The following is a 17,845-nucleotide window of genomic DNA, read 5'->3' as shown; positions in this document are numbered from 1 at the left end:
AGAGAAAAGTTGGCTCGGATGGGAAATGACATATTTTAAAGTTGATTGCTCATAATTGTCAAAATTTCCAATTCCATTATTTGGTTAACTCACCACTCCTATAAATAGGAGACCATAACACATGTAAAATTTAGTATGCGAAGAGTCAATCTGAAAATCATTTTGGGAAATCAAAGGCGAACCTATAATAAAACTATTTAGGCTATCATTCAAAGAATCATGAAAAACATTTCAATTTTTTTTTATCCTAAACAAGATTTCGAGTAACCCCTTTCTAAATGCTTTAATTGTGGAAGAAAATGTCATACATCCTCTATTTGTAATATTAGAAAAGAGACAAATCATAAGGGTAGATGTTTTGCAAAGGATATAATGCCCAAAACTAACATAAAAAGACCCAAAATGATTTCGATACCAAAATTTAAAACTTTATCTTGTGATGGAAACGTGCATGAAGGCCAAAAACTCAAATTAGTATCTTGACAGTGGTTGTTCAAATCACATGACTGGAGGCAAAAGCAAATTCTCCTTATTGACTCCTAAAAAGGATAGTTATATCTCTTATGGTGATTACAATAAAGGTAGAATTATTGGTGTTGGTACTATTGGTAAGAACCTTAACCCCCTAATTGAAAATGTTTTACTTGTCGATGACTTGAAACACAATTTGCTAAGTATTAGTAAATTTTGTAACAAAGATAATGAAGTTGTATTTTGATTCTTCTAAATGCACGATCACATATTCTCTTAACAAATAAACTATTTTTGTTGGTCAAAGAATTAAAAATAATTATATTGTTGATTTAAATGATCTACCTTCGAATGATGCATGTTGACTTATATTGTTAATTTTATAATATTACTTTATTGATTTGTAATAATCGAATGTGATTAGGAAAATTAAAATGAAGGAAAATCATGTTTATCACAATCATCTAATTTAATTTTTAAAATATTTTATAAAATTTGTATTATAACTTATTATATAGGATAATTGTTTGACTTATTGTACTTTGATTGTCAATTTATTTTTCAACATATAATGGTACTTGTAGTTATTTGATGAAATAAAATGTAAAATACAAACCCAAAAATAAGATGTAAAAAATGTTAATGTTGAATTATATTGTAGCGTAGCTAAATTTATTTATTTTATTAGTATGATGTTTTAATAGCGAGAATGAGAAGTTGTTATAAAAAAAATTATTGAATATATTTCATCAAGAGTTTGTAAAAAAAAAAAAGTTGTTGTGGCATCGGAAGTCTATTTTAAATATATATAATAGATAATAGATTTTAATAATTGGAAATAATTTTTTTAATAATTTTTTATATATTCGTATTTTATGATCATTTTTAATGAATTTGTGTATTTTCTATCAAATAGAATCTATATTTTTATTTTATAAAATGTTACTACAAAAATGGATTGACAAAAATTGAAAGTAACTATAAATGGATTGACTTTAATGAGTAATTGAATTTTTTACGTATAAAATCATTACTCTAGAATAATATAAGGCTTAATTGCACTTTTGGTCCCCCTATTATAAGTGAAAACCGAAAGTAGTCCCCCCATTTTGTTTGTCCCCAGTTTTAGTCCCCCAAACAGAATTTGAATCCAAATCATGATGAGTTGTCATTTTTTTAATGACGTGTCAATAAAAGGGTGACGTGGCAGACGCTTATGTGGAATAAACTCATTATTATATTATTTCTAATTAAAAAATATAATTTATATTTTTAAAAACCATTATTATAATTGTGACAATATTTTTAAAAATACAATTTAATTGTTAAAATTAAGTTAAAAGAAAAAACCTAAACAGATCAAAATGAAAAACATCTGAAGCAGCGTGAACGCAAATGAAAATCAGAAGCATATGAACTAGCTTGAACCCTAAATCAAAAAACAGCCCCAATTCAACAAAAGCCCCAAATCATGAACCCTTTTCATCAAAATCGACCATTTCCCTTTTCTTCATCATCATCATTCGATTTCGATTTCGTCTTCTTCTTCATTGTTGGTCATCTTCCCTTTTCATCTGAGTTCTTCTTCTTCATCGTCTTCGTGTTCGTCCTTTGTATTCCTTTGTTTCTTCTTTTTTCTCTGTTTTGTTTCTTCTTCGTTTGTTCGTTGGGTCTTTTGGGGAAAAGAATGTCTTGTCATTCATATTCAATTACAAGCAACAATTCTCATTTGAGAATTAGAAGAAGATAATGTTTATGTAGACTTGAATCTCCTTTGTGTACTTCTTGGACGACTGAAAATCCAGGTTGAAGGTTTCATAGTTGTGGATTTTATAAGGTAAACTATTTGTCAAAATTCTGGATTTTTTTTTTGTATTGTTTACAGATTATAAAAATTTGTTGTTATGTTGTTTAGTTACAAGGTACTTCTTGTTTTGCTGTTATGTTGTTTCGGTTACAGGGTAAAAAATCTTGCAACTTTTTTGATTGGTTTGATGAGCCAATGACAGAACGTGCAAAAGAAGTTATTATGTCTTTGATGAAAAGGATTGGTGAATTCAAGAAGAAAGACAATGTGACAAAAAATTGTGATGATGAAATGAAGTTGAAGTTGAAACTAATGAGGGGCTTTCTGGCACTTTCATAGCTTTTGATTATTGTTCTTTTGGTTATTGTAATGTTGAAGTAATTAAAATGATTGGATTAAGGGTGTTTTGTAATGATGTAATTGTAATATAATCAAATTTGTAAGGTTGTTATTATAAAATGAAATTAGTATTATTGTAATTCAATTGTCTATTTTTACATGTTAATAACTCAATTTGATATCATTGTATAAATACAATTTGGTCAAACAATTTTTCAGTTGTTTGAAATAATCAGAATAATCTGGTCAAAATAATCAGAACAATTTTCCAATTTTTGAACCTAAATTTGATATCATTGTATTAATGCAATTTAGTCAAACAATTTTCCAAAATAATCAGAATAATCAAAACAATTTTTCAAAATAATCTGGTCCATAATCTGAAGTTAGAATTTTGATATCATTCCATCATTACATACTACTGCATTACAAAATAATCGTTCCATAACTTAGGTCCAAAAAGAGGTCATACTAATGCATTACAAAATAAAATTGTTCCTTCACAAGTAACCAAAATAAAAGTACATATTCATAGTAACCAAATTATATAGGTCCAAGTATCATTATATATTCATAATAACCCAAATAAAAGTCACAAGTTTAGTTCCTTCAATTGATTTGTGAATCTTGAATTTGTGGAGCTTGTGAATCCTGAGATAAAATTGTTGGTGTTTCTCCCTCATCACCTCCAACCCTTGTTGTCTTTGCTCTCTTTGTTCTGTTGATGTTATTTCCACCTTTTGGTATATCTCTATCTACTGCACTTTTACCCTCTATGTCCTCATGTTGTGGCCAAACTTCTCACAGTTTTTACATTTCACAGTTGCAAACCGTCTTGGTAGTTTGTTAGAACCTTTTGACTCGTCATTGGACTTGTTCCTATTTTTCTTTGGTCTACCCGGTGCTCTTCTCATGATTGATTTATAGGATCTCCATTTGATGCATGCCAAAGTTTTGGTCCATTTGATGGCATTATAATGTAAGAGTAACATGTTAAGAAGTTTCTTTTCCTATTTAAAGAACCAAAAACATGTTAAAAGCAGAATGTTAAAAGCAGCATGTTAAAAACCAGCATGTTAAAAGCAGCATGTTAAAAACCAACATGTTGAAAGCCACATGTTATAAACTGAATGTTATGAACTAGCATAACAAAAAACCAAAACCAAATTGCAGGGAAGAACCAGAACCAAACTAAACCACAACCAAACTAAACCACAACCAAACTAGAACAAAATTAGAACAAACTAAATTAGAACCAAACTAGAACAAAACTAGAACAAAATTGCAGGGCAGAACCAGAACCAAACTAGAACAAAACCAGCAGAACAAAACCATCTAACTGAACTAGAATTGAAACTAGCAGAAAAAACCATGTAGATGAACTAGAATATGCCAAAAAGGGGGAGATTGTTGGATTTTGATCCTTTGATTCCTAATTTTGACATAATTAATAATTCAACAATGTTCATACAATACATGATAAATCTAATATTTGAATTGAGCAAGATTTCAGGAACAACAATCAAATCCTACACACTTGGAACAGGTTGCTTGAAACACAAGAAATCAACAAAAGTTGATTTTTGATTGAAGCAAATCGATTGGGAAATCGATTTCATAACAAAGGTGTAAGGAAACACAACTGTTTGTGTTGGTATAATCGATTGGGCAATCGACTGACTGAATTAGAAATTGAAAATGCACAAGTCAGTGGCACCCCAGTTTTGAGGGTAATCGATTGACAAATCGATTATACAATTCACAAAGTAAACCTGATTGAAATAAATCGATTGGGAAATCGATTGGATAAGTCACAGTGGAAACCCAGTTTTAAGGGTAATCGATTGGCAAATCGATTACTTAAAAATCACTTGCAAAATAACTTTTCCTGTGACATACAAATCGATTGGACAATCTATGTTGTAATATTTCAATCAAGTTAAATTTGGTCGAAATCGATTGGGAAATCGATTGAACCAAATCCCAGGTAAGAACGTTTTCAGACAAATACATACAAATCGATTGGCACGTCGATTAGTATCAAAATAGCTGAGTCACTGACTTAAACTCAATCGATTGGCAAATCGATTGACAAAACCTTTTGAAAACCCAGTGAACTCTGAGCGTGTGACCAAATCGATTTTAAGTATTTGTTAATCGATTATGAAGATTTGATAAATCGATTATGGAATCGATTGATATGTGTTTCAGTTTGAACATAACATCTGCAATCGATTACGAAATCGATTCATATCAGTCTTAACATAATCACTGAGAAATGTTGTTTAAAGAATCGATTGGTAAATCGATTGGGTTATATAGTTTCAAGATTCAAGAAAAACAAGACACACGATAATCGATTGGCAAATCGATTAGACTGGTTTATCACTTTACGAAATCGATTGGTAAATCGATTGATTAATGTGTTTTTCAGAAACTATATAAACTGTCTTCAATCTGTCTTTCAATAACATGAATGATAATAACAATGATATCAATCTGAAATATACATTGAATATTCTTGATACACAATAACACTTGGTTAATACATTGAGATTACTTTTTCAGATCAAATAGAAAAAGAGGATTATCAACAATCAAAAAGATAGCTGGAAAAGTGATCTTGAAAGACAAGGATTCTCATAAACAAATCTTTGATATCCAGAATTGTGAGAAGCCATTTTGACCAAGATTGAAGACTACTTTTTGTTCTTTCTGTATTCTGTTTGTAATAATTCTTTGAAACAAAAACAAAGCGAGAAAATCCAGCTAGAAACTGGTGACTACTTTCTTGGGTGAGAGTGCTCAACAAGAAAGAGTTGTACTTTGATTCTGTGATAGGTTGCTGAGTATCTACAAGGATCAGAGGGTGATCAATAGGAAAGAGATCATTAAGATAGATAGGTTTCGGGGAGGAAACTGGACAATCTGTAATTGATTCTTTCTATTGGAGAAGAAAATCTGAAATCCGTTTGGATTTGCAGGACTGGATGTAGGTTGTCAAGTGGACAACTGAACCAGTATAAATCCTTGGTGCAATCTTCTCTAACCCTTATCTCCTTTGATTTACTATCTTGATATATCTGTATATGTGATTAAAATTAGATGCATGTTAAACATATTCTGTAATAAGTAATATTGTTTAATCTGATAATTTGACTTGTATGCATCTTGATTAATCTCATATCAATCTAATAAAACTTGCTAATCTTGTATGCCACAATTTAATTTCCGCTGTGTGTATGAAATTGATTTAATTTCATAAAGAACTGATACATTCTGATATATTCCGCTTATTACGAGGTCATATATACCAACAATTGGCCTCAGAGCCTAACTTTTCGAGAGGTAATACTCATAAAAGCACTATGGCCTCAAACGATTTTCTGGGAGAAGGCGCATCGTTAGCAAGACCTCCAGCTTTCAACGGAACAGCTTATATGTACTGGAAGCACAGGATGCTAATCTTCTTGGAAGCCAGTGGCATAGACATCCTTGACGCTGTTGAAAACGGTCCATATATTCCCAAGATTGCAGGAACGAATGACTCAATGATTCTCAAGCCTAGAGCCGACTGGTCAGATGATGACAAGAAAAAGGTAGGTTATAATGCAAAGGCTAAGAACATTATAACATCTGCTCTTTGTGCAGAAGAATTTTTTAGAGTGTCAAACTGCAAGTCAGCAAAAGAAATGTGGGACATTCTTCAAGAAACACATGAAGGAACCACAGACGTGAAGAGAGCTCGCGTAAACACACTGATGCACGAATATGAATTATTCAGCATGAAAAGGGACGAATCCATCAGTGATCTGCAAACCAGATTCACACACATTGTGAATAATCTTCATGCATTGGGAAAGCAAGTGGATAACGAACAGCAGATTGGAAAAATTATGAGTTGTCTAACCAGAGAATGGCAGCCAAAGATAACAGCCATAGCAGAATCTAAAGATCTAGCAAAGATGACGACTGCAACTTTGTTTGGTAAACTAAGAGAACACGAAATGGAATTACATCGACTGGACGAATCAGAGATGGAAAGCCGCAAAAAGAAAGGACTATCCCTGAAGGTTCAAGCCCAGCAATCGAAAACTGAATCAGATAGCTGCTCAGATCAATCCAGTAGTGAATCTGAAGAGCCGGAAATCGGGTTGCTTGTCAAGAAATTCAAGAAGTTTCTGAAGAAGAAAGACAACAAATTCAGAAAACCATCTAGCTCCAAGACTACTGACAACAAGACCATTACATGCTATGAATGTGGTAAAACTGGTCACATAAAGTCAGAATGCTACAAATTGCAAAACAAGAATAGAGCTACAAAATCAAAAGGCAAGGAACCAGTCACCAAAACCAGAAAAGCTTATATTGCATGGAATGATAACGATGAATCCTCTGCATCTTCTGATGAAGAAGAAGTCAACTTGTGTCTCATGGCAGATACAGATTCAGAATCAGAAAATGAGGTTAGTTCACAATCTAATCCAACCTATGATGAACTTCAAGAAGCTTTCAATGAACTGCATGATGATTATGTGAATTCCATAAAACAGTTGTTAAGCACAAAGAAAATGCTTGAACAAATGAATGTTGAGCATAAAGAAATTGAAAATTTATGTGAACAACTGAAAAAGGATTCACAAGAAAAATCTGCAAAGTGCATTGAACTTGAAAATACTGTTGCATCATTAAAATCTGATTTATTAAATTTTGCAAATAGTAAAGATAAGCTAAATGTCATACTTAGCAATCAAAGACATGTTCATGAAAAATCTGGTTTAGGATATACACCAAATATGCATGTCAAAAGAAAAAATAAAAACAGATCTGGTATTGGTTATATGCAAACCAGAAATGTCAAACATGGTCAAAAATCTGCTATTGCTAAGAGTATGTATGACATCTTTACTAAACCAAATAAACATTCATCCTTTGATGGCAAATGTCATTTCTGTTGCAGAAAGGGACATTTTGTGTCTAATTGCAAATTTAAAAAATTAGCCAATCAAGGATGGAAGCTAGTTTGGATAGAAAAGAAATCTGTGTTTGACACTAACCAACCAGGACCCAATTTAAATTGGGGACCTAAAACAAAATTCTGATTTTGTATTGCAGGTGTGCTTGACATCCACGAAACACTCATGGTATCTAGATAGCGGATGCTCAAAGCACATGACTGGTGACAAATCCAAATTCCTTTCCCTGACATTAAAGGAAGGAGGCTTTGTCAAATATGGTGATAACAACAGAGGAAAAATCATTGGAATTGGTGATGTAGGCGATGAATCAACTGCAGTAATCAAAAATGTGCTATATGTTGAAGGATTAAAGCACAACTTACTGAGTATAAGCCAGCTATGTGACAAAGGTTTTCAAGTAAGTTTTTCATCACAATCTTGCATTATTGAGCATAAAGATGACAAACACATAAAGCTAATTGGGGACAGAATCAACAACATTTACATGTTGGATTTCAATTCTGTACCTAGTGCTGTATGCTGCTTGTTATCCAACTCAGATGAAACATGGCTTTGGCATAAAAGAATTGCTCATATACACATAAATCATTTGAATAAACTTGTCAGCAAACAGTTAGTCTTAGGTCTACCAAATAGGAAGTTCTCTAAAGATAGACTGTGTGATGCATGTGAGAAAAGTAAACTGGTTAAGACTCCATTTCCCTCTATAGACTTGGTTAGAACAAATAGAGTTTTACAACTAGTTCACATGGACCTTTTCGGACCTGCCCAAGTTAAGAGTTTAGGTGGAAACCTGTATGGATATGTGCTGGTTGATGATTATTCTAGATTCACATGGACTTACTTTTTAGCTCATAAAAGTGATACATTCTCTGTTTTCAAAAAGTTTGCTGCTTTAGTACAAAATGAGAATGATTTGAAAATTGTTTCAATAAAAAGTGATCATGGAGGTGAATTCCAAAATGATCTTTTTCAAAATTATTGTGAATCAAATGGAATCAACCACATCTATTCAGCCCCTAGGACACCACAGCAGAATGGGGTAGTGGAGAGGAAAAATAGATCCCTAGAAGAGTTAGCTAGGACCATGCTTAAGGACTCCAACCTACCTAAGTACTTTTGGGCAGATGCAATTAGTACAGCCACCCATGTAGTGAATAGAGTTCTCATTAGGCCCCTGCTTAGGAAAACACCCTATGAGCTTTACAAGGGTAGAAAACCAAACCTGTCCTACTTTAGAATCTTTGGTTGTAAATGCTTTGTTTTAAACAATGGCAAAGAACACCTAGGAAAGTTTGACCCTAAGGCAGATGAAGGTATCTTTCTAGGATATTCCCAAACTAGTAAGGCCTATAGAATCTACAACAAAAGAACAAAAACCATAGAAGAGTCAGTTCATGTAAAGTTTGATGAATCTTTTACAGAAAACTTGAACAAAACTCCTTCTAAGGTTATTGACATTTTGGATGATGTTGTAGAATCTGAACCACTAGAACAACCTATAGCTGACCCTCCAACTAGTGCAGACCCTGTAGAACCTATAGAAACCTGTGAGTTGCCTAAGGAATGGAAGTTCAACCGAAACCACCCTTTAGACAACATTATAGGCGATATCTCTAAAGGTGTTGCAACTAGGAGAAGCCTTAGTCAGTTTTGTAACTTTACAGCCTTTGTATCTCAGATTGAACCTAAGAACATTAAGGAAGCCCTTTTAGATAGTGAGTGGATACTTGCTATGCAAGAGGAGTTAAACCAGTTTGAGAGAAACAAGGTGTGGAACTTGGTACCTAGGCCAGAGGGTAAGCATGTTATAGGAACTAGGTGGGTGTTCAGAAATAAGTTAGATGAGAATGGTGTGATAACTAGGAATAAAGCCAGATTAGTTGCAAAGGGTTATAGTCAAGAGGAGGGAATAGACTTTGATGAGACCTATGCCCCAGTAGCTAGACTAGAAGCCATAAGAATTTTATTGGCTTATGCATGTATCATGGACTTCAATCTATATCAAATGGATGTGAAGAGTGCCTTTCTCAATGGAGACCTCCAAGAGGAAGTTTTTGTGAGTCAAACACCAGGTTTTGAAAATCCAGATTTTCCTAACCATGTGTATAAACTCTCAAAGGCCCTCTATGGGTTAAAACAAGCTCCAAGAGCTTGGTATGAGAAACTCAGCACTTTCCTCATTCAACAAAATTTTTCAAGAGGAAATGTTGATAAGACACTCTTTACAAAAACTACTGAAAATGACATCTTGCTGGTCCAAATTTATGTTGATGACATAATATTTGGATCAACAAATGATAAACTTTGCAAAGAATTTGAAAATTTAATGAAAGGTAAATTTGAAATGTCAATGATGGGTGAACTGTCATATTTCTTGGGATTTCAAATTAACCAAAGCAAGCAAGGCATTTTCATTAGTCAATCCAAATATTGTTCTGATTTGATAAAGAAATTTAACTTTGATAAACTTAAGTCCATTGATACACCCATGAGTCAAGGAAATTTCTTAGACCGAGATGAGATAGGTAAACCTGTAGATGTCACTAGATTTCGTGGTATGATTGGATCTCTGCTCTACCTTACAGCAAGCCGACCAGATATTATGTTCAGTGTTTGTATGTGTGCAAGGTATCAATCGAATCCGAAGGAATCTCACTTCAGTGCAGTTAAGAGAATTTTCAGATACTTGGTAGGTACTAAAAGTCTTGGTTTGTGGTATCCAAAAGGTTCAACATGTACATTGGTTGGTTATTCAGACTCAGACTTTGCTGGTTGTAAACTTGACATAAAGAGTACTTCAGGAACTTGTCATCTGCTTGGTAATTCTCTAGTGTCTTGGTTCAGTAAGAGGCAAACAAGTATTGCATTGTCTACTGCAAAAGCTGAATACATAGCAGCTGGGAGCTGTTGCGCTCAAATTTTGTGGATGAAACAACATTTAATGGACTTCGGTGTCAATTTGGGAACAGTGCCGATCATGTGTGATAACACAAGTGCTATCAGCATAACCAAGAACCCATTAATGCATTCAAGGACAAAACACATTGAGGTAAGGCATCACTTCATAAGAGACCACTTTCAGAATGGAGTTATCAAACTTGAGTATGTGAACACTACAGAACAGTTAGCTGATATCTTCACAAAAGCTTTGCCAAGAGAAAGTTTTTTGAATATAAGGATGAAACTAGGGATCATTGATCCTAGTGAAGTATGATTTTTGTTGATTCTGGTATTTTTCAGTAATGTTTTCCAGTTAAATCGATTTGGAAATCGATTACCAGCATGGTAAATGGTTTATAAAATCGATTTGGGAATCGATTACTTTAGCCCAGGATTCAAAATTTCAGAAAATTTTTTTTAACCTTCACGAGCATCGATTTGGAAATCGATTAGCTAAGTGTTCAACCTTAAGACAATCGATTTGGGAATCAATTAAGTAAAACTGGAATTCGATTTGAACATCAATTTGAAATATGACCGTTACTCCAAATTTACTAGCCGTTGGAACTTCATCATTACTGAATCGATTGAGGATTCCCAGCAACGGTAACCTAATCGATTGGGAAATCGATTTACAAGGTCAAGAGTATAAATAGGAACAGTTCTAAATCGATTTCTGCACTCTGTTTTCCAGATCTTCTCTGCTTTTCTCTTGTGTTCTTCATTCTTCTGTCTCTGCATTTGTTTGAATCTGCATTCTACATTCTACCTAATTCGAATCTACACCAAATTGTTGATATGGCCCGTGTAAAACAGACTCAAGCACGCACTCCATCTCCATCATCCTCTTCCACCAGTGAAACACCATCACCACCTCCAACTTTAACAAAAAGAGTACCCATCCCAACTCACAAAATACTTGCAAAAGATAAAGGAAAAGCTCCTGCCCCAATCCAGGAAAAGCCGAAGAAACGCAAAGAACCCCCTACTGAAAAGCTCATGGCTGATGCCATGAAAGAAATTACTCAGAAAAGGAAGAAGAAGCCTAATTCTTCTCCACCTCCCAAGAAGGTCTCAGCACCAAAGGAAAAGGAGACACAACCATCTCTGTCTACAGACTTTGCAAAAAGGAAAATTCATGAGGCAAGAACCATGGATTTTGAATATTTTGATGTTGTGGAATTCACTTTTCAGAACCACCTCAGGTTTCATGGATTGGAGAGTTTTCTGTCTTCTACACTTGATAGCTATCCTAGGCTGATCAGGGAGTTTTATTCTACATTCAAGATGACTGAAGAAGGTTTTACTGCTTCAGTTAAGGGAAAAATAATTACAATGACTTTTGATGATTTCTCAACTTTATCTGGATTGCCTTTCTACGGCAAATCTATTGATGGCAGCACAGAAGCCGACACTGCCGATGAAGGTTGGGAAGAAACACTTGATAGGCATACCGCAGTTAAAGACCTGATGGTCGATGGGTTTGTTGAATCGATTTCACTGCCCATTGGTCAGATGAAGGTTCAACAGAGGATGTTGATGTATGCTTTGACGCGTATGCTGGTTCCACGATCGGGAAATCACGCAGTAGTCCAGAAGTTGGACATCATACTGTTGTGGGGCTTATCCAAAGAGTTAAGGATGAGCTGGTGTTGGATTGTGCTAAGGCACATGTTGGAAGCATCTCAAAGCAAGCTGATGCTGCCTTATCCACAGTTGATAACTAAAATTCTCAAACACTTCAAGGTCTCATTTGGAAATGAGGAATCTGCTAAAACGACATTGGTGTTTGGTGAATCGATAGTGAATCAGATGCAACTGAAGCGATTACATGGTAAATGGATAAGACCTCAAGCAGCTGCTGGCCCTGTCCAGCCCCAACCTCAACCTCAGTCTTAGCCTCCACCAGTCACTGAATCTGCTACTCCTGATTAGTAGAAGCACGTCTAAGGACCATGGAAGCCTCTTTGAACTCAGTTGTTCAAAATGTGGATGAGATTCAGGCACACCTAGGCATCAAGTTGTCATTTGAAGACGTCGCGGAGATTGGTCGACAAGCTGCAGATGAACCTAACCCAAACCCCCTAGATAACCCTCAGACTCACGGTGAGGAGACACCTGCTGAGGTTAATACAGCGGTCTCAACCTCTCCCTTAGGTGATAGTGAGGACCAGCCTACACTAGGTGGTTAATACAGCGGTCTCAACCTCTCCCTTAGATGATAGTGAGGACCAGCCCACACTAGGTGTTTAGGACCCTTAGGTTTCATACTGTTTTGCTCTGACCTGTTATAATTCTGTGATGTATGATGAATTTTTTATAAATGTTATATCTTTTTGGCTTAATCATCTAAGTTGCTCATTAATTGCATTGATTGATTTTGCCTTTCTACATACAAACTTCATTGTTTATGATGCACTATGTTATATGATTTCACCCTCAATGCATATGTTCTTTAACATAGGGGGAGAAATTGTCTGCCTTTTTGACTTAACTGACAAAGGGGGAGAAATATTATAACTTGACAGTTGCATTGCGGATGTTTTGTTGTTTGCATGTTGTTATTGCTTTGATACTCTATGATATAGTTTGCTCTGATACTGATACCTAATAACAATTAATAATGTAGTTTATAATACACTTATGCTTGTTGTTTTGAAATGCTCAAGTTACAATTGTATGAATTGTCAATTATGCCAAAAAGGGGGAGATTGTTGGATTTTGATCCTTTGATTCCTAATTTTGACATAATTAATAATTCAACAATGTTCATACAATACATGATAAATCTAATATTTGAATTGAGCAAGATTTCAGGAACAACAATCAAATCCTACACACTTGGAATAGGTTGCTTGGAACACAAGAAATCAACAAAAGTTGATTTTTGACTAAAGCAATGACTGAAGCAAATCGATTTCATAACAAGGGTGTAAGGAAACACAACTGTTTGTGTTGGTATAATCGATTGGGCAATCGACTGACTGAATTAGAAATTGAAAATGCACAAGTCAGTAGCACCCCAGTTTTGAGGGTAATCGATTGACAAATCGATTATACAATTCACAAAGTAAACCTGATTGAAATAAATCGATTGGGAAATCGATTGGATAAGTCACAGTGGAAACCCAGTTTTAAGGGTAATCGATTGGCAAATCGATTACTTAAAAATCACTTGCAAAATAATTTTTCCTGTGACATACAAATCGATTGGACAATCTATGTTGTAATATTTCAATCAAGTTAAATTTGGTCGAAATCGATTGGGAAATCGATTGAACCAAATCCCAGGTAAGAACGTTTTCAGACAAATACATACAAATCGATTGGCACGTCGATTAGTATCAAAATAGCTGAGTCACTGACTTAAACTCAATCGATTGGCAAATCGATTGACAAAACCTTTTGAAAACCCAGTGAACTCTGAGCGTGTGACCAAATCGATTTTAAGTATTTGTTAATCGATTATGAAGATTTGATAAATCGATTATGGAATCGATTGATATGTGTTTCAGTTTGAACATAACATCTGCAATCGATTACGAAATCGATTCATATCAGTCTTAACATAATCACTGAGAAATGTTGTTTAAAGAATCGATTGGTAAATCGATTGGGTTATATAGTTTCAAGATTCAAGAAAAACAAGACACACGATAATCGATTGGCAAATCGATTAGACTGGTTTATCACTTTACGAAATCGATTGGTAAATCGATTGATTAATGTGTTTTTCAGAAACTATATAAACTGTCTTCAATCTGTCTTTCAATAACATGAATGATAATAACAATGATATCAATCTGAAATATACATTGAATATTCTTGATACACAATAACACTTGGTTATGAGATTACTTTTTCAGATCAAATTGAAAAAGAGGATTATCAACAATCAAAAAGATAGCTGGAAAAGTTATCTTGAAAGACAAGGATTCTCAAAAACAAATCTTTGATATCCAGAATTGTGAGAAGCCATTTTGACCAAGATTGAAGACTACTTTTTGTTCTTTCTGTATTCTGTTTGTAATAATTCTTTGAAACAAAAACAAAGCGAGAAAATCCAGCTAGAAACTGGTGACTACTTTCTTGGGTGAGAGTGCTCAACAAGAAAGAGTTGTACTTTGATTCTGTGATAGGTTGCTGAGTATCTACAAGGATCAGAGGGTGATCAATAGGAAAGAGATCATTAAGATAGATAGGTTTCGGGGAGGAAACTGGACAATCTGTAATTGATTCTTTCTATTGGAGAAGAAAATCTGAAATCCGTTTGGATTTGCAGGACTGGATGTAGGTTGTCAAGTGGACAACTGAACCAGTATAAATCCTTGGTGCAATCTTCTCTAACCCTTAACTCCTTTGATTTACTATCTTGATATATCTGTATATGTGATTAAAATTAGATGCATGTTAAACATATTCTGTGATAAGTAATATTGTTTAATCTGATAATTTGACTTGTATGCATCTTGATCAATCTCATATCAATCTAATAAAACTTGCTAATCTTGTATGCCACAATTTAATTTCTGCTGTGTGTATGAAATTGATTTAATTTCATAAAGAACTGATACATTATGATATATTCCGCTTATTACGAGGTCATATATACCAACACATGTTAAAATTAGAACCAGAATTAAACTAGCAGAATAAAACCAGAACAAAATTGCTTCAAATGAACATCATGTTAAAATCAAAACCAGAACCAAAATTGAACTAGCAGAATAGTGTAATGCAGAATACCCGAATTGAACTAGCAAAAACATCTATTGAACATAACTAGAACTGAACAAGCAGAACATCAATAATGCAGAATACCAATAATGAAGTTAAAATCAAGTTTTATACCTATAATAAGGTGAAACGTACGATTCTGGACCAGCTTTGTTGTGCCATATTCAAACAAGAGCATGGCAACACGGAATACCGGTCAAATCCCACTTACGACAAGCACAAGTTTTTGTGTGTAGATTTACCGTATAAGTATCTACACCATTTGTGACACTAAACAAGTTAAAATCATCATCTCCATGCCAAGTTGGGAACCAACCCCCAACTGCTCTTTTTGCCTTTTCCAATATTTGTTGAATCCTAGGACATATATTGCCTCTATATCGTAGCATGAGTTCTTTTTGTTTGACAATCCTTACTGTAATGTAATGTTTCAAACCTTCAAGTAATGTTATGATAGGCTTATCTCTATACTCCAATACAACCATGTTGAAAGCTTCACACATGCTGTTTACTTGGAGGTCACATTGTGTATCAGTGCGAAATGTTGACCTAGTCCACATAGATGGTGGGAGTTGCATCATGTCTTTCCAAGCATCTTCATTGATTGTCTTAATTTTTTGCATTGCTTTCTCACAATCCTGGACCACAGTAGCTCTTGCGGCCAACCAAAGAAGCTCTTTCATATGTCCTCCGTGATACTTTTTTTTTCCAATTCCCATACAAGTGTTTAACACATAATCAGTGTTCCACATGGGCCCCAATGTTGGCAATGGCAGGTACCAATCTCTGAAATCAATTCATAAACATATAGCTTATTTAATTCATAATTCAAAAACATGTAGCTTATTTAATTCATAATTCAGATAGCTTATTTAGAAACAGATTACATAGAACAAATTGCTTAATTCAGAAACAAATTGCATAATTCAGAAACAGATTGCATAATTTAGAAACCGATTACATAAACTTCAGCACACATACCTTTTGCTGATCTGAAATGAATGCATATTGCTTATGCTGAACATTGTTGAGGTCCTCCAGTAAAAGATCCAGAAACCATTGCCACGAGTCTTTTATTTCTACTTCAACAACTGCATATGCAATGAGAATCATTTGATTATTCCCATCTTTACCTACTGCGGCTATTAATTGTCCGCCATATTCTGCCTTCAAGAAACAAGCATCCAACCCAATTAAAGGCCTGCATGTATTAGCAAATGCAACCTTACAAGCCTCCGAACATACATATAATCTCTCAAATACTGGTCCAACGTCAGACATACCACACCTAATAATAACCGTAGAGTTTGGATTTGATCACCTAAGTTCATCTGCATATTCTCTCAAATGTGCATATTGCTCCATTTGAGCACCTTGAATCATTTCTATGGCTCTTACTTTGGCTCTATATGCTTGGTATGTAGACAACTTCACACCCCATTTATCAAGTGTCTCAACAATCAATCCCTTGGGTTTCATTTTAGGTGTATGTCTCAACATAGGAACAAATTTCTTGGTAAGCCATTCAGTCTCAGCTTGTCTATTTTTTGCCCTCCTATGACATGTATGATCATCTGTGAAACTCACTAATTGCCAATATTCATTTGAAGTCCTCTTACTGATCCTCATGTAAAATGGACATTTTGGCTCACACCTAACAATGATTCTCTTTCCATCATTCTTTTTGAAATACAAGTTTTTCTTAGTCTCCATTGCAAAATCTTTAACGGCATTCTTAACCTGCTCTTTTGTATTGAACTTTAGACCCAACTCAAACTTTACTTCATCACCATTTTCAGGTTGGTTAAATTTAGGAAATTTCCTAACATTCTATTCATCAACTTCACTTCGTGGTGGAGTATCCAAATAATCATAATTCACATCATTTTCTTCAAAATCAGTTGCAGAACTAGGCCCTGGGTTTCCTCTTGGGTTTGCATGTCTTTCAAATGAATTTTCATCACCAACATTAACAAAGATCTCAGTTGGTATTTCAGAAATTGGTATTATTATAATGTGAGTATTTTGAGAAATAAGTATAATTGTGTAGTACCCTAATTTTGTCCAACTTATTTAAAAATAAACTAAAAAAGGAAATATATATTAAAAAAGGAAGTAATTATATTTACAATAAGTAGGTTCATCAATTTACAATGCTAAATCAAGTTATAATTTTTAAATTACAATTACAATCAATTTACAACCAAAAATCAAGCCAAAAATAAATTACAATAAAAATCAAATCAGGTCAAGGCAGACCAGAAAGCAACTAATCAGATAAAAAAAAAAAACTCTATAAATACATCTTTTTTTACAAAGAGAAGGGACATTTTTTTGGAGGAGGAAAAATCTGAGATTAATACTGATAAAAAACACATAAAAAGGAAGAGAAGAAGAAACAGGAGGCATCACCGTCGTTCTAACTTCCACCGTACACCACCGTTTTTGTCTTCACCAGTATCTGAAAAGGCATGTATCTTCTCATTATCTTCACATTTACAGCTTTTCGAACTTTATATTACTAGATTGGAAGCTAAAACTGTTTTATTTGAAAGATGGAATTTTACTT

General features: G+C 34.1%; 1 protein-coding gene across 1 annotated transcript; it reads right to left on the bottom strand.

Moving 5' to 3' along the window:
- Nucleotides 1–15,440: 15,440 nt before the first annotated feature.
- Nucleotides 15,441–16,989, bottom strand: LOC140921108 (uncharacterized). Its single transcript, XM_073370977.1, has 4 exons — nucleotides 16,598–16,989; nucleotides 16,258–16,477; nucleotides 16,157–16,176; nucleotides 15,441–16,062 (listed from the first exon to the last, which is right to left on the bottom strand). Exons 1-4 carry the CDS (start codon nucleotides 16,987–16,989, stop codon nucleotides 15,441–15,443), a joined length of 1,254 nt encoding a protein of 417 aa, XP_073227078.1.
- Between the last annotated feature and the right edge of the window lie 856 nt (nucleotides 16,990–17,845).

Source organism: Cicer arietinum, chromosome 1 (genome assembly GCF_000331145.2).
Source record: "Cicer arietinum cultivar CDC Frontier isolate Library 1 chromosome 1, Cicar.CDCFrontier_v2.0, whole genome shotgun sequence".
In the NCBI taxonomy this organism is placed as follows: domain Eukaryota; kingdom Viridiplantae; phylum Streptophyta; class Magnoliopsida; order Fabales; family Fabaceae; genus Cicer; species Cicer arietinum.
The sequence above is the reverse complement of the archived record's forward strand: the minus strand, read 5'-3'. Positions and strand labels throughout refer to the sequence as shown.